A 15,414-nucleotide genomic window follows, 5' to 3' on the forward strand; every position below is an offset into this window, starting at 1 on the left:
GTTCAGGCAGACTGGAGGTGAAGTCTGACCAGTCCTGGTCCTCAGTGTGTGAAGATGACTTTAACCTGCAGAATGCAGAGGTGGTCTGCAGGGAGCTTGGCTGTGGGGCTCCTTCGGTCTTCAAAGGGGGACTCTATGGAGCAGCAGAGGCTCCAGTGTGGATGAGGAGGTTCCAGTGTGGAGGCCATGAGTCTGCTCTGCTGGACTGTGGAAGCTCCCAGTCCACAGAGAACAGCTGCTCAGCTGGAAAAGCTGTTGGACTCACCTGCTCAGGTACAGCTGCAGCTTTCCTTTCAGGTTCTGAACTTCTCTTCTGTTTCAATCACTTTCACTAATCAATCACTTTGATCAGATCATGATGATGTCCGCCTGGTGGGAGGAGCTAACCACTGCTCTGGTAGACTGGAGGTGAAACACAATGGAGAGTGGAGGGAAGTGGATGACTATGACTCTGGCTGGACCCTGAAACAAACAGCTGTAATATGTCAGTGGCTGGACTGTGGCTCCCCACTGTCATCATCTGTTAAAGATCGCTTCCGTCGACGACCTTTGTGGCTGATGAAATCTTCCTGTGTTCAATTTAACTCAACAACAAAGGAATGTGTTACAATGGCCTCTATGCGCTCCTCCAGCCTGGAAATCTCCTGCTCAGGTAAGTCCATAATTGTCTCTCCTGGTAAAGTGATGTTACTGTGTTCCATTGTCCACAATTGATGACATCATACTGACCTTTAACACTCTCCACAGACTGCACCTTGATGCTGGTTCAGATTCAGATTCAGAAAACTTTATTTGTCCCCGAGGGGCAATTTAAGGCATGAGTGAGCAGCTTGAAATATAAGACACAGTAAAATAGAATAGAGAATAGATAAAAATAAAATATTAAGTATGTACAGGGTATCAAGTCATAAATGTTATGACTATCCAAATGTCCATGAACAATGTAAATAGATTGTAAAGTGGCTAAAGTGCAAAAGTAAGCAGTAAACAGAAGTATATATATGTGCAAATTAAAGCTGAGGTAAAAACGGTAATAGCAGCGACTAGTAATTACAGGTATGTGAGTTAGAGGGTGGGGGGCAGGGGGAAGGTTGACTGTACTATGGCTGTGTGTTGACTGGAGAGGAGTCAGGGAGGAGAGAGAGTGTGTGGGGAGGAGTTAAGGAGAAGGATGGCTTTGGGGATGAAGTGGCCTTTCTTCTTTGGGTTCTGCAGGCGGGGCAGCGGAGCTGTCGTCCAGAGGGGAGCCACTTAAATGCTGAGTGGAGGACGTGTGAGGGCTCTCTGAGGGGGCTTACTGCCAGGTTGAGTGTCTGTTGGTCATGAGTGTGAGCAAGAGTTCGTACAGGCAGGCCAATGACCTTAGAGCTGACTGAAACAGTGCTCTGCAGTCGATTTCTGTTGTGGAGGCTGATGGAGTGGAACCAGCAGGTTATTGAGAAGGTGATGATGCTCTCAAAGCTGAAGTAGAGAGTCTGTAGAATGTCTTTACTGACTCCAAAGGAGCCGAGTTTCCTCAGGAGGTAGAGACGTTGCTGGCACCTTCTGAGAGTGTCCTCGGTGTTGGGGGAGAATTTCAGGAGGTTGTGAAAGATGGTGCCCAGATATCTGATCTCCTCGACCAGCTCCACTGGCTGTCCGTGGATGATGGTGGTGGCTGCTGTAGTCAAGTCCCTCTATTTTTTGGAGTAAGTCACCACTAGCTCCTTGGTCTTGCTGACGTTCAGTTCCAAGTGTGAGCTGTTGCACCATTCAATGAATTCCTGAAGAGCTGGACCATGGTGATGTGAGAGGCCTGACACCAGGGACAGGAGAACGGTGTCATCAGCATACTTAACCAGATGACTAATGGTTGTGTGGATCTACAGTCATCAGTGTAAAGGATGAAGATTAGGGGTGATAGCACATAGCCCTGAGGGGAGCCGGTCGAGGTAGAACCGAGGTCTGAAAAGGTGATGTTAACCAGTACTCTCTTTGACCTGTTGGTGAGAAATTCCAGTATCCACAGGATGGGGGGAGGGGGAAAGCTCTGTATGCATCTGGTACAGAACCATAACATTTGTCCAGTGTCTTCCCAAGACAAGTAGTGCATGTTATATATTAGGGATGTCCCGATCAGGTTTTTTTGCCCTCGAGTCCGAGTCTGAGTCATTTGATTTTGAGTATCTGCCGATATCAAGTCCCGATCCAATACTTTCAGGACTCTCTATAAAGGCACTCATTGCAGCAAAACCTGTGTGTGTGTGTGTGTGTGTGTGTCAGTCACTACCGCCACACTGGGAGATTTCACACACGCATCGAAATCTCGAACCCAGGACCTCTCAAGCCAAAAGCAGCTGTCATACCCCTACACTACAAGACACAGAGCCACCCTGCATAGAAGGCATTAACTTTGACAGCCCTGAAAAATATATATCCGAGTCCTGATCGGGAGGTAATGTCCGATTCCGATCGAGTCTGAAATCACATAATCGGGCCCGATTTCCGATCACGTGATCGGATCGGGACATCCCTATTATATATTGCTGAAAATCTTTGAGGGACTTGTCAGGAGAGCAGTGGTTGAAGTCTCCTAGGATGAACTTAGGGGAGTCCAGTGATAGCTGTTCCATTTTGTTGAGTGTGTTGGGGGTATGCTCAGTCTGAATGTAAACCAGGATGAAAAAAGTTGTGGGAATTCTCTGGGCAGGTTGAATGGACTCAGGGAGACAGCCAGGAGCGATGCCCATGGTGCACAGTCTCTCTCTCTCTCCACGATTGTGGAGCACCAGCTGTTGTTTGCATACAGGCACATGTTGCTTCCCGGTGTGTTCACTGTCCCGATCCAGTCGGTCGGAGTGGTGGGGTAAAGCCATCAATGTGCAATGTGTTATCAGTGTCGTTCTTATTTAACCATGATTCAGTTAGTGCCAGAATAGAAGCAGGGAGAAAAACAGGGAGAAAAGTGCAGGATTGTCCGGTTGTAGCCGTGCAGTATTACAAAAAGCTAACTGCTAACTGCGGTAGCACAAGTTAACTGCTGACAGAGAGGTAGCGTAAGAGTCGCTATTACGTAGTATTTAGCGCCATTGGAGTTAGGCAGGAGACGTATACAACATGTCAGTGACTACGAGTAAGAACGATAAGAAAAAACAAGAGCAAACAAAAAAACAATATAAAACTAGAAAAAAGTAGAGAAAACTGCTCAGCTTTGCCACCGGTCGACCGCACCAGCAGTGACCCGGATGTATGGTTGTCTTACTGTCTCCCACCTTTCCTCCAACTTTTTACTACCCAGCTATGAAAATGGATCACATGTTCTGTCTGTCTGTCCTTCTGCATCCACAGACTCTGTCAGACTGGTTGAAGGGACTAACGTGTGTTCAGGCAGACTGGAGGTGAAGTCTGACCAGTCCTGGTCCTCAGTGTGTGAATATGACTTTAACCTGCAGAATGCAGAGGTGGTCTGCAGGGAGCTCAGCTGTGGGGCTCCTTCAGTCTTCAAAGGGGGACTCTATGGAGCAGCAGAGGCTCCAGTGTGGATGAGGAGGTTCCAGTGTGGAGGCCATGAGTCTGCTCTGCTGGACTGTGGAAGCTCACAGTCCACAGAGAACAGCTGCTCAGCTGGAAAAGCTGTTGGACTCACCTGCTCAGGTACAGCTGCAGCTTTCATTTCAGGTTCTGAACTTCTCCTCTGTTTCAGTCACTTTCACTAATCAATCACTTTGATCAGATCCTGATGATGTCCGCCTGGTGGGAGGAGCTAACCGCTGCTCTGGTAGACTGGAGCTGAAACACAATGGAGAGTGGAGGGAGGTGGACATATCGTACTCTGAGTGGACCCTGAAACAAACAGCAGTAATGTGTCGTAGGCTGGTTTGTGTTTCCCCCTTTTCAGCATCAACAAGAGATTATTTCACTAGTCGACCTGTGTGGAGGATCCAGTCTTCCTGCATTCAGCATGAATCCAAGCTGAAGGAATGTGTTCTGCAGGATTCTGTCAGCTCTTCCAGTTTGGAAATCACCTGCACGGGTAAAACAGACTGACTGTTAAAGTAATGTTGCTGTGTTCCATTGTCAAGACATCACATTGAACTGTGTGTCACCACGTGGCTTGGGGTCATTTGGTGTGAGGTGCACAGTTTGGCCGGTGTGTGTGGGTCTTCATCGACACACACGGCAGCTTTGACTCAACACATCCTTTCATTTCTCTGCTAGTTTGGCTAATCTTCTCCTCTTTGGTCATAGAGCTGCTCGCTCGCCCAAACATCTCCCTCTCTGCCTCCACTGACGGGGTTTCCCAGGCCGAGCAGCAGGGCTTTTGGGTGCTCATTGGCTCCACCTTCGGCATCATGTGCTCCGTCGAACCGCAGTACCAAGGAGGTTCCTTCCAGCTGATGTTCACGTCCTCCAACACAGCACAGAACTACACCCTGCCAGCTGTCAATCACTCCGCCCTTTTCCTGTTCTCTGCTGCAGACCACACCCACCGAGGAACCTACACCTGTGTTTATCACAACCACGTTTCGTCCCGTGACTTCTCCTCTGTGAGCCAGCCGCGCTCTCTGGCCGTCTTAGGTAACTTCATAGAGTCCAGCAGGAGCTGTGACGGCCACAGGATAGTTTCAGTGCTGAAGGAAATGACTGTGACAGCACATGACCACATCACGTGTCTCCATCTGTTTCAGCCCCTCTGACAGAGCTGATCATCAGGGTCACTGTGGTCCTGCTGGCTATGACGTCCTCCATCACTGCCATCTGCTGCTACTATAAGGTACTGCACGTGTTGTGTCTGATGTGTTCAGTTGAAGGAGAAACGTCACTTCAGTGATTAAAAGCTGGTTTGCTGTCGTATCTTTCAGCCGAAGCTAGGCTGACCAGAGATCAGAGATGATGGTCTTGGAGGATCCAGAACTGAAGGCTGGAGGAAAGAGTTGGACCTTCAGACCTCTTTGACCCTGAAGAGGACTTTCAGGTCTTTCTGTTGGGAGAAGGGCTTCAGATTACAGCAGCTTTGCTTTCAGCTTTAACAAGCAGCTTTTTACAATGGTCACAATAAATAAAATATAAGTTTTGCACTGACTGAGTGTGTGCGTCCTGTTCTTAGAGTCATCATAGAGTGTGTGTCAGCAGCTCCTCTCACTCTTCGTTCAGCCAGATTTTTGTCCTCTTGGTCCCTGTTGGACCTCTGCTAAACAGGACACTGCAGACTGGAACAGACAGAAACAAACAGCAAAGCAGATCATTAGGAGCCATGTTACTCTTCATAGCAGCCAGGGATTCATCACTGTCTCATTACTCTGCATCATGTCGGGACTTTTCAGGTCTCAAATATATTCCTGGGAACCAGCATGGTCTCATCATGTCACTGTGCAACAGTAATCTATCTGTTATTTTGTGCACATTGTTCGTCATTTCAAATGAAAAAATCTGAGAATGATCATTTAGGACCCGGTTGCACGCAAGATGGACACGGTGTCCAAGCAGTGGAGCAGAGAAGAGGCCATCAGGTTGAAGGCACGCCTCGATAGGGTGCATCTGCATCATTAATGAGACATTAGCGTGGTCACACAGTGTGTGTGTTTTACTCACACAGTGTGATGCCTGGTGGTGACAGAAAATGCAATCTCACCAATTTTACAAACCCCTTCCACATCTGTCTGTCTTTACTTTTGACTCATGCCTCTAGGCCTCGGCTGTATCCAGGGTTTTATCATTATGGTGAAGTTTGCCTTCATCACTTACATTTTTAACTTTAAGCATTTATAGATTCACAGGATCAGATTTTCATGGTTTTTGTGACTTGCATAGTAAGTATTACTGTTCTTACAGTGTGCACACAGAGGTCATGTCCTGCTCTCCTAATGTGTGATAGGCTGTAATTTACAGTCAGTGATTGTTGCACCTTTTGATTACATTCATTAAAATGCAGTTCAGTTAGCTCAGCCTGCTGTGTTGTTAGCTCCATGTCTTATCAAGGTGCGCTCTAACAACATAACAGAAAACTATTCTTAATCTGAGCAATAAACACAGTAAGTGTGAAGAAAATGACCATTGCTGTTGTGTTCTGTGTTATCTGTGCTCCTCTGAATGACTGAATCTGCTGATCTGCGCTCGATTGCTTGTGTCTCCGCCCTCATTGAGCAGTGAGTGAATCGCGCGCAGTCATTGGTGGGATCGTTTTTGCACATTTCTCAGGTAAACTGTTGGTTGAGACGCTACCAGAATGTTGTTAAAGATTATTTGACATGTTCAGAGTGTTAAAAGAGTCTCTGTGGAGTACGTTTAAGTGAGTTTGACCCAGTTTTCCAGCAGGAATAGCATGTGTGCTAATGCTAGCAGAGCCCCGCACCTGTAGCCGGAAGTTTTCACCGCTGCTCGTTGTGTTTGAAGAGAATTAACATGAAATATTTGGTTGTTATGAACTATGACAAAGTTCAAACAGTTTATGATGACATGAATGAGGAAACATGCCCAGTTATTGTCATCCTTTTATCTCATTTCCCACATTAACATGTGCCAACTGGAAGCAGTGTTTTCAGATTAGGCGGTGATGAGGATTAGAACCCCTCAGGCTCTCAGAGACCACAGTCTGCTGCTGTCACAGCGTGGCGTCTACAATACACAGAGAACGCACCGATATGACTCCAGACCACAGGCACAGAATTACATCTGTTCCATCTCTACGTTGGATTCATGAATTAATAAAATTAATTTGACATGTTTTGTTATTGTTCGTTTCTGGCTGCTCTAATCTGCAGTGTCCTGCCAACAGCCAGTGCAGAGTTCCTACAGGGACCAAGAGGACTCCGTCTGACTGAAATCCACAACCAAGTGTCTGCAGCTCTGTTACGTCCAGCTCAGCCAGGAGAGAAGCAGCACTACAATCAGGTGATGCTGGATAATCAAAGGTTTTATTTGGAAGTCATTTATGATTTGATATTATTTCAAATGAGTAAGGTCTATATCAGGGGTACTCAATTTCAAGTTGAAGAGGTCCAGTTAGAGAAAATTTCTCGGAACTAGGGGCTAGGAGATAAATATATACATACCAATATGCATGGAACCAAAACGGCAGTACAATACAGTACAATGTAAAAACTTTGACAATATTTTCGTCACATAATATAGAGCTGTAGAATGTTCTTTCATTAATTACATAAAAGTAGGGTTGCATTTTAAAATAAGGGGAAAGGAGGGGGCGTATGTTTTTTACTTAGGCCTATATAATGTTCACCATAATATTTATTTTCAAGTATGTTCATTGCAATGCTGGAAACACTATCACTTCAGACAACATTTTTCTTTAATTTCCTTAACTTGAACAATACTTTTCTACATATCCCCCTCTAGATAACATAACTTATGCCAGCTACAATTTTCAAATCTCATTTCCATTCAGTATGCTTGCAAATAATCTATAATCCTGTGCTTGGGTCCTCTCCTCCTCCATCCAATGCTGGATATTGAGCCCTGTACTAAACTTTCTTTGCATGCACAGTTACAGCAGAACAAAGTGGTGAGTGTGTGAGAGGGAAAGGGGATTTAACTGGTTGATGTATTGAATCTCTGCATGACGGGAACAACCAGACTGCAACCTGCATCTCCGAAAAATTACAACATTACTATTCAATTCAATTCAATTCAGTTTTATTTATATAGCGCATATTACAATCAGACATTGTCTCAAAGCGCTTCACAGGAACCCCCCTAAGAGCACTGTGGCAAGGAAAAACTCCCTTTAAGACTGTTTAATCGTTTTCCGAACGCATGTATTTATAGAAGCTGCCGGAATGCCGTACTGGACCGTTCTGGCCCAGTTTAACCCCGGTGTATCGCTGTCTTTCTTTTCTTTTCTCTCGTCTTTTCACGTGTGTAATCTGTCTGCAACTTGTATTGTAGTCGCACCACCTGAAATGCCCAGATTTGATTGGCTGAAAGTTATCAGCTAGAAATGTGTGTAGAACTCTTCCCACGGCTCTCCACTGCAGCACACATCGCACTCACTCAAACAGGTTTTGACGCGCTGAACAGCAGCAGAAGCAGCAGTTTAGGTGAACAGACACGTTGGACAGCAGGGACGATGGTGCTACTGTTTGGGATTTCACAGCTTTGCCTGTTTTCCCAAATATCTCCGCTTCATACATGTTCACCTGAACTGCTGCTTCTGCAGATGATCAGCAGCGGAACAGCTTCTGAACCTGTATGTGTGTGTGATGCTGCAGTGGAGCCGTATGAGGAGTTCTACACACTTGTTTCTCATGAAGTATGAACAGTCCGGTCCAAACGGATTTTATTCTTATTTCTGCCTCCTCAGGAACACAAACAGATGTCTCTGTCCTTGTGGAGTTTTTAACAAGCATATGTCACGTCACTCCACCTCCTTCATCTAGTCTGCGTTCACTCAAAGCCACGAGTGAAGCTGAGTATAACTTAACACCCCCCCCCCCACACACACACACACACATCGTTTGTAATTATTTTTAAAACAATAAAAATGATCGTTCATTAATGGTAACTGACGAAAAAGCCTCAAGTAATCAGGATACTACTCGATATTAAATAATAACCCACAGCCCTGCTGTATTACATGTTATACTAATATGGATTTTTTTGTATAATTCTCATGACCTGGAACAGGGGAACCACTCTACTGCAGTAATTCTTCTCACAATTAGTGCAGTTAACACATCATGCATGAGGAGAGAAAATACCATCAAATACCAGAAACCGTTATAATAACATAAAAATACTGTGATATAGAATTTTGGTCATACTGCCCAGCCCTAATTTTGCACTATTGTTATTGTTGCACGGTCAGAGTATTCTATTAAGAAACTTTTAGTTACTTCATGTCGTTACGCTGGTGAGAGCTCAGAGTAAAATAAACACGTGCTTGTAGCTTTAAGTGAGTTGAGAGTTGAGCTGAGGGATAGAAGGTAGATGGCCCGAGAGCCTAGAGGAGCTCACGGTTTCCTGACCATGTTAAGTTTGTGTTATACTATTTTAGAGCATGTGGATGTATTTCTTACATGTTTATGGCCGTGCTGATTTTTTATTTTTGTTTACTGGAACATTATTATTTTTGTACTTTTGTATCTGAGAAAACAAACTGTGGGGGACACATCTTACAAACACGCGTCAGCCATGAGCTCCGGTGGAAGGTTTTATTGGAAAACCTAAACAATGTCAAAAGATAAAAAAAGAGAGACAAACTGCACAAACAGAAAAATCTGACAGTTATTTGAAGGAAGCAGAGCGCCAACTCATCGAAAATTCACACACACACATTCCTGTGCTTTAACAATGGACTCATCATCAGCTTTCTTCATCCAGAGCACTCATCTCCATCTGCTGTCAGTATTTACATGATGTACAACTGTGTGAAGGAACAATACACACGTTCCATGAATCATGACAAATATGAGAGCTGAGCTGCACCTGGAACACTAACGGTGATGTCATGGCGTCCTGGAGCTCAGCAGACACACTCAGGGGGGTTCAGGTCCTCTTCAGGGTCAAAGACGTCTGAAGGTCCTTCAGTTCTGGATCCTCCAAGACCATCATCTCTGCTCTCTGGTCAGTCTAGCTTCGGCTGAAAGATACGACAGCAAACACGTCTTATAATCCCTGAAATGACGTTTCTCCTTCAACTGAACACATCAGACACAACACGTGCAGTACCTTATAGTAGCAGCAGATGGCAGTGATAGAGGACATCATAGCCAGCAGGACCACAGTGACCCTGATGATCAGCTCTGTCAGAGGGGCTGAAACAGATGGAGACACGTGATGTGGTCATGTGCTGTCACAGTCATTTCCTTCAGCACTGAAACTATCCTGTGGCCGTCACAGCTCCTGCTGGACTCTATGAAGTTACCTAAGACGGCCAGAGAGCGCGGCTGGCTCACAGAGGAGAAGTCACGGGACCAAACGTGGTTGTGATAAACACAGGTGTAGGTTCCTCGGTGGGTGTGGTCTGCAGCAGAGAACAGGAAGAGGGCGGAGTGATTGACAGCTGGCAGGGTGTAGTTCTGTGCTGTGTTGGAGGACGTGAACATCAGCTGGAAGGAACCTCCTTGGTACTGCGGTTCGACGGAGCACATGATGCCGAAGGTGGAGCCAATGAGCACCCAAAAGCCCTGCTGCTCGGCCTGGGAGACCCCGTCAGTGGAGTAAGAGAGGGAGATGTTTGGGCGAGCAAGCAGCTCTATGACCAAAGAGGAGAAGATTAGCCAAACTAGCAGAGAAATGAAAGGATGTGTTGAGTCAAAGCTGCCGTGTGTGTCGATGCTGAAGGACTGTGTGAAGTGGAACATAGAAGATCCATGCATTCATACATGAGGAAGCAGACAGAAGACACTGAGACACACACAGAGTGAGAGGATCACCTGAACAGATCACTGTGAGACTAAGACTGGTTCTTGTCGTGTCATTCATCAGTACACACTCCTTGAGTACAGATGCTGTCCGGACACAGGAGGAGCTGATCCCCCACAGAGGTCTGCTTGAAGAACCTTCTGTTTGACTTGCTGACACAGCAGAACCACAACCGAGCTGCACACATGCTGCAGCTGCAGAGCTCCATTCATCACCATCAACACCCACAGGTCTCCACTCTGTGTACATGTTCACCTCCAGGTCACCGGCGCAGCGACTGTTCTCTCCCACCAGCCTGATATTGTCTGAGGAGAAACATGGAAATAATGATGAGAGGAAGTCGACCAGTAAACTGTCTCAAAGCTGCAGCTCCTCCTCAACCTGAGCAGGTGAGTCCAACAGCTTTTCCAGCTGAGCAGCTGCTTCTAGCTGAGCTGGTTCTGTCACAGTCCAGGAGAGCAGATTCGTTGCCTTCACACTGGAACTCTGTGGACCACACCAAGGGCTCCACAGCTCCATACAGCGCCCCCTGGAGGACAGAAGGAGCCCCACAGCTGAGCTCCCTGCAGACCACCTCTGCATTCTGCAGGTTAAAGTCATCTTCACACACTGAGGACCAGGATTGGTCAGACTTCACCTCCAGTCTGCCTGAACACATGTTAGTCCCTTCAACCAGTCTGACAGAGTCTGCAGAGAGAAGAGGTAGAAGTTTATCCTGTGACTCTGCGTACAGAACCACACAGGTTAAAACATGGATTTGTTCCTGAGCTCCGTTGGGTTAATACATTTTGTGGGTTCCTTCCTCCCACTGTCGGACTGTTTACTGTTCTCCTTCCGAATGTTAAAATTATTGATCACTAGACACACATTTGTGACCTATAAGTCATGAAGATGTCTTCATCAGGCTGAAAGCTGTGCTGGGTCTTTGTAACCTCTAATACCAACTCTGTCTAAGCTAATAGGTGCAGACAGAGTCTGTGTGTGGAGACAGAGCTGTGAGTCTATCTGTGTTACTGGAACAATATAAATCTGTTCATTCATGCCATGTTCTCCTCCATCCAGCAGCAAATGTTTCTGCTTCTGAGTCTTCTCATCACAGTTCATGTCTCCTCCTTCATGACAAAGTTTACCATCACAGTTAAAGACACTGACCTGAACAGTGGATCTGTACTTTGTATGGGTAACTTCCTGCCTCTATGGAAAGAACAGAGCCACAGTCCAGCTGTCTGCACACTGCAGTCGCTGCTTTCAGGTCTCTCTCGGAGAACCACTCTGCTCTCCACTCTTCACCTTCCTTTACCTCCAGTCTACCAGCGCAGCGGCTGGCTCCTCCCACCAACCTGACCTCATCAGTCTCTGTTCAACAGAAGCACAAAGGACCAACACATGAAGTGTATTCTACAACAACACTTCTCCTGTTGTCAATTGTTCCTCAATTCACCTGTTGGACTCTGTGTGTTGTCAGCGCAGAGCCCTGAGGAGGAAATCAGAGAAGAAACCTTTCATCAACTATCAGCCTCAAGATAAAACCATCAACACCTCAGATGATAATTATGTCTGTGCTCTCATCATCACAAATCGTAATTTGGTACCTTTCAAGGTGGTCTCATGGCCAGTCACAGGTAGGCTGTCCCCTTTCTCATACTGAGCGTAGATGTTAACTTTGTAGCGGGTCATGGGGGTGAGTTGGGGAAGGAGGGCAGTGAGGGTGTCCCCGGGCACAGACATGGACATGTAATGGCTATCAGCATCGTCTGCTGGCTCGAACCGAACCAAGAAGGACTCCACCATGTTGACATCAATCTCCCATGATGCCCTGAAGCTTCTGGTACTGACCTCTGAGAAAGACAGGGTCTTTGGCTGGAGCAGCTCTGGAAGAGGAGGAAGACGCCTTTAGAGATGCTAAAGGTGGACTCATTTATACCTAAAATCTAAAATCAGACCATCTGAAAACTGCTGCTCATGTTTAGTAGGTTTCGAGCCATTGTACTCAATGAGAGAGGAAAAGAGTGACAGCATGGAAAGAGAAACAGCATGAGGAGAGTTTGATTTGATCGATGAAACTACCCACAGGTTCTGTCCACATCAAAGAGCTGCAGATTGAAAACAGTGCTGCAGTGAGGAATGTTTTGGTTATTCTTTAATTTGATGCAGTTAACTGCTAGTGGTGCAGCATGTGCTTGAAACCCAACAAACTACTCCCACTAACAAATTATAGTACTCATATTGTGAACCACTTCTGCCATATTCTAAATCTAAATGTCCCATTTAAACAAACAGTATCTTTCTTCTCCACCCCACAAGGCCGAATCTGAATCCGGAAATCTGACTCACGTCTCTGGTAGATGTTGTGGCAGATTGACTGTGTGAGCTCTTTGGAAATCCTGTGGAAACCATCGAAGTCCTCTACAGTGAACACGTGGGTCTCCACAGGTTCAGTGGCAATGGCCTCAAGCTCAGACCGAACAGCATCCTTAACACCCACAGCAAAGATGTCCACGTCTGCGTTCCTAAGCCTGGTAGCTGGATCCTCAAAGTCATCAGACAACTGCCCATCAGTGATGAGGATGATGACACGGGGAACATTGGGGCGTGACCCTCTGCTGCTTTGGAAGATCTTCTCCCTCACGTGGTTTAAAGCCTTGCTGGCGTTAGTGGAGCCGCCACGGTACGAGAAAGTCCTCACAGCCTTCACCACAGCATTCAGGTCATGGTGGGTGTTCAGGTAGAACTCGGCATGAGGGTCCATACAGTTCTGGATCAAGCTGATTTGAACCTTGTCTGGCCCGATGTTAAAGGTGTTCACCAGGACCTCGAGGAATGCTCTGACTTTGGCCAAACCGATACTATAGGATCCGTCCACAAAGAGGACGACATCAGCCTTCACATCCACATCCAGGGAACATTCTGGGTGGGAGAAACATGATCCGTCTGAAATTATTGAGGATTGCATGAAAAATCAACCTGTGTGGAAACTCACCCAGAGAGACTTGAACTGGCTCCGTCTTCTGCATGGCTGTGACAGGCTCACTGGGTGTCAGGCGCTTTAGAGCGAACAGACTGATCTGGTACTCTGTGTCTGGAGCCAGGTCTCTGACCATCACTGTGGTCTGCGTCGGGCCCACATACAGATCCTGCAGCTTGCTGTCTGCCATCCTGGGGATCAGCTGAACCTTGTATGCTGAAATGTCTCCAATGGAGGCGTCCCAAGTCAACCGCATGGACTTGGAGGCCACCTCCAGGACTTGGAGGTTAGAGGCTGGCTCAACAACTGCAATAAAAAGAATTACAGATGTGCATAAAGACCACCAGCTGAAACTGTCACACGTTTAAACAGGGACAGGATGACAGAGAGAAAATAGTTGTTCCAACACCTTCTCTGCTGATGAGTATGTTGAGTTGTTCATCAACACAGGTGCACACCAGAGTAATAAGGTTTCTCTCTTCATTATGGCTTTTATCAATGTGGTCCATCCAAACGATGTGGCTGCTGTGCGGTGTGGAGGCCATGAGCTGTATCTCTTCTTTTGAAGCATCGTTGATAGCTGAAAGACACGTTATGAAGCTGTGGTAAATGCAGCTGCCAAACGCAGGTCATTCATGCATTATAAGCACTGATATAATGTTTCAGGGACAAAGGATGGGACATAAGCAACACATGCAATGTATGCATGCCTTACTAAAGCTAGCCCCATATGTTTTGGTACAAGTTCCACGAAAAGATGCAAAGGAGCCCTGAGTCATTTGAGCACTTTGCAGCAGAGATTAAACTAAAGCTTCAAGTACTCATAAACTACTCAGGCCTCAGTGTTGCCCCATGCTAACACTAGACAAGGCAATAGATATAGCCCGCTCTTCTGAGCTTGGCCAAATGCAGCAAAAGGCCATGGCTATGCATATTAGGTTCTGAAGTATGTAACCTTTAGTACCATATTTGGCAGATACTGCTTCCTCAGGCTCCCTTTTGGTACTGTGTCTGCCCAGGCTGAAACATATGAGGGCCTGGAGGCTGCCATGGTGGACAACATCAATGACAGCACAGCATGACTGAAGCCTTAGAGCCAAAGCTAAACCTGGACAAATGCCACGTCGGTGTTACTGTAGTAAACTCTTTTGGACAAAAGCTCACAGCTGATGGACTGAAACCAGACCCCGTCAAGGTGAAAGCCATCTGTGATGAAAATTAAGCAGATTTAGGGTCAATCCTTGGTATGGCCTTTATTTCTTTACTTCCTCTGATGTTTTATGAACAATAACACTTTATTTTACCAAAAGTGTCATATACATGTGGGTAACTTGACCTATGAGTGAGCATGTGTTGTAAAAGTTACAAGATATAATAAAAATAGACATTTTCCCATACAAGCCTGTGGGCCTGTATTTGTTGACAGAAACTTTCCCTCTTACCTGTTGATCGACTGTTTCTGTTGTGGTTTTGAAAATCACGGGAAGTAGTTCAGCCATATTCAAAAATCCTTAAACTCTGAATTATCCCCACAAATACAACAGCTGGACTGGGTTGCTATCAGTTTTTCCTGCAAGCTGCTGTAAACGGGGACTTCATAAGGCTGTTCCATGCTTCTCGCTCTCGGCGCTCCGAGAACAAAATTATGTCATTTATGTGCACATTAAACACCGGGAGACGGGATGTATTATTACTACTGTTAAAATATTAAATGCTCAAGGAAAATGTAAGATGCAGAATGTCATTAACTTGTTCTGGCTACATACCAACGACAAAGATCTTCACCCCCATTTTCCGGAGTAGCCTGGCATAACCCTCCACTGCATCATTAGATTCGCCATCTGTGATGATCACCAGCACTTTGGGGAAACCCGTCCTGGCACCGGCCTCCTCAGTGAAACTGTTTTTGAAGACATAGTTGAGGGCGTTGCCTGGACCAATGAGACGGACAGGTTTCACTTCACAGTTTCAAAAGTTTGAGTAATTGTAGAATGATAAAGCTCATTATTACACTAAACAATGTAATTCACGTCTCCACGGCAACGATACACTGACAGCCTGCTCCTTGCGTTGCTCAGAGCTGCAGCACA

General features: G+C 46.1%; 3 protein-coding genes across 4 annotated transcripts in view; 1 reads left to right on the forward strand and 2 right to left on the reverse strand.

Moving 5' to 3' along the window:
* Positions 1 to 4,972, forward strand: part of LOC114444601 (scavenger receptor cysteine-rich type 1 protein M130-like) — a 902,860-nt gene extending 897,888 nt beyond the window's left edge. Inside the window, exons 12-17 of the mRNA XM_028419317.1 lie at positions 353 to 652; positions 3,328 to 3,633; positions 3,713 to 4,012; positions 4,228 to 4,557; positions 4,668 to 4,753; positions 4,842 to 4,972. Of these exons, the coding sequence (XP_028275118.1) occupies positions 353 to 652; positions 3,328 to 3,633; positions 3,713 to 4,012; positions 4,228 to 4,557; positions 4,668 to 4,753; positions 4,842 to 4,856 (1,337 nt within the window). The 3' untranslated portion in view covers positions 4,857 to 4,972. The remainder of the gene's footprint in view (positions 1 to 352; positions 653 to 3,327; positions 3,634 to 3,712; positions 4,013 to 4,227; positions 4,558 to 4,667; positions 4,754 to 4,841) is intronic.
* Positions 1 to 15,414, reverse strand: part of LOC114444595 (scavenger receptor cysteine-rich type 1 protein M130-like) — a 493,351-nt gene that overhangs the window by 438,213 nt on the left and 39,724 nt on the right. Inside the window, exons 2-8 of one of the 2 annotated variants that reach the window (XM_028419277.1) lie at positions 15,091 to 15,255; positions 13,734 to 13,904; positions 13,340 to 13,630; positions 12,694 to 13,266; positions 11,952 to 12,230; positions 11,801 to 11,833; positions 11,512 to 11,715 (exon numbers count right to left, since the gene is read on the reverse strand). The exons of the other annotated variant lie outside the window; for it this stretch is intronic. Of the exons in view, the coding sequence (XP_028275078.1) occupies positions 11,512 to 11,715; positions 11,801 to 11,833; positions 11,952 to 12,230; positions 12,694 to 13,266; positions 13,340 to 13,630; positions 13,734 to 13,904; positions 15,091 to 15,255 (1,716 nt within the window). The remainder of the gene's footprint in view (positions 1 to 11,511; positions 11,716 to 11,800; positions 11,834 to 11,951; positions 12,231 to 12,693; positions 13,267 to 13,339; positions 13,631 to 13,733; positions 13,905 to 15,090; positions 15,256 to 15,414) is intronic. 2 annotated transcript variants of the gene reach the window in all.
* LOC114444621 (scavenger receptor cysteine-rich type 1 protein M130-like) lies at positions 9,415 to 11,484 on the reverse strand. The gene is made up of 5 exons (XM_028419345.1): positions 10,741 to 11,484; positions 10,371 to 10,664; positions 9,860 to 10,189; positions 9,664 to 9,749; positions 9,415 to 9,574 (listed from the first exon to the last, which is right to left on the reverse strand). Exons 1-5 carry the CDS (start codon positions 11,015 to 11,017, stop codon positions 9,560 to 9,562), a joined length of 1,002 nt encoding a protein of 333 aa, XP_028275146.1. The 5' UTR covers positions 11,018 to 11,484; the 3' UTR covers positions 9,415 to 9,559.

This window comes from Parambassis ranga, chromosome 13 (genome assembly GCF_900634625.1).
Source record: "Parambassis ranga chromosome 13, fParRan2.1, whole genome shotgun sequence".
NCBI lineage: Eukaryota > Metazoa > Chordata > Actinopteri > Ambassidae > Parambassis > Parambassis ranga.

Bases quoted from the DNA above. Each gene is read 5' to 3' on its own strand.
- LOC114444621 (XM_028419345.1), bottom strand. From the start codon at position 11,017: ATGTGTTCAGGCAGACTGGAGGTGAAGTCTGACCAATCCTGGTCCTCA. The intron at 10,190-10,370 runs GTGATCCTCTCA...CTTTGGTCATAG, and splicing joins TCTCACAGTGATCTGTTCAG to AGCTGCTTGCTCGCCCAAAC. The intron at 9,750-9,859 runs GTAACTTCATAG...CATCTGTTTCAG, and splicing joins GCGCTCTCTGGCCGTCTTAG to CCCCTCTGACAGAGCTGATC.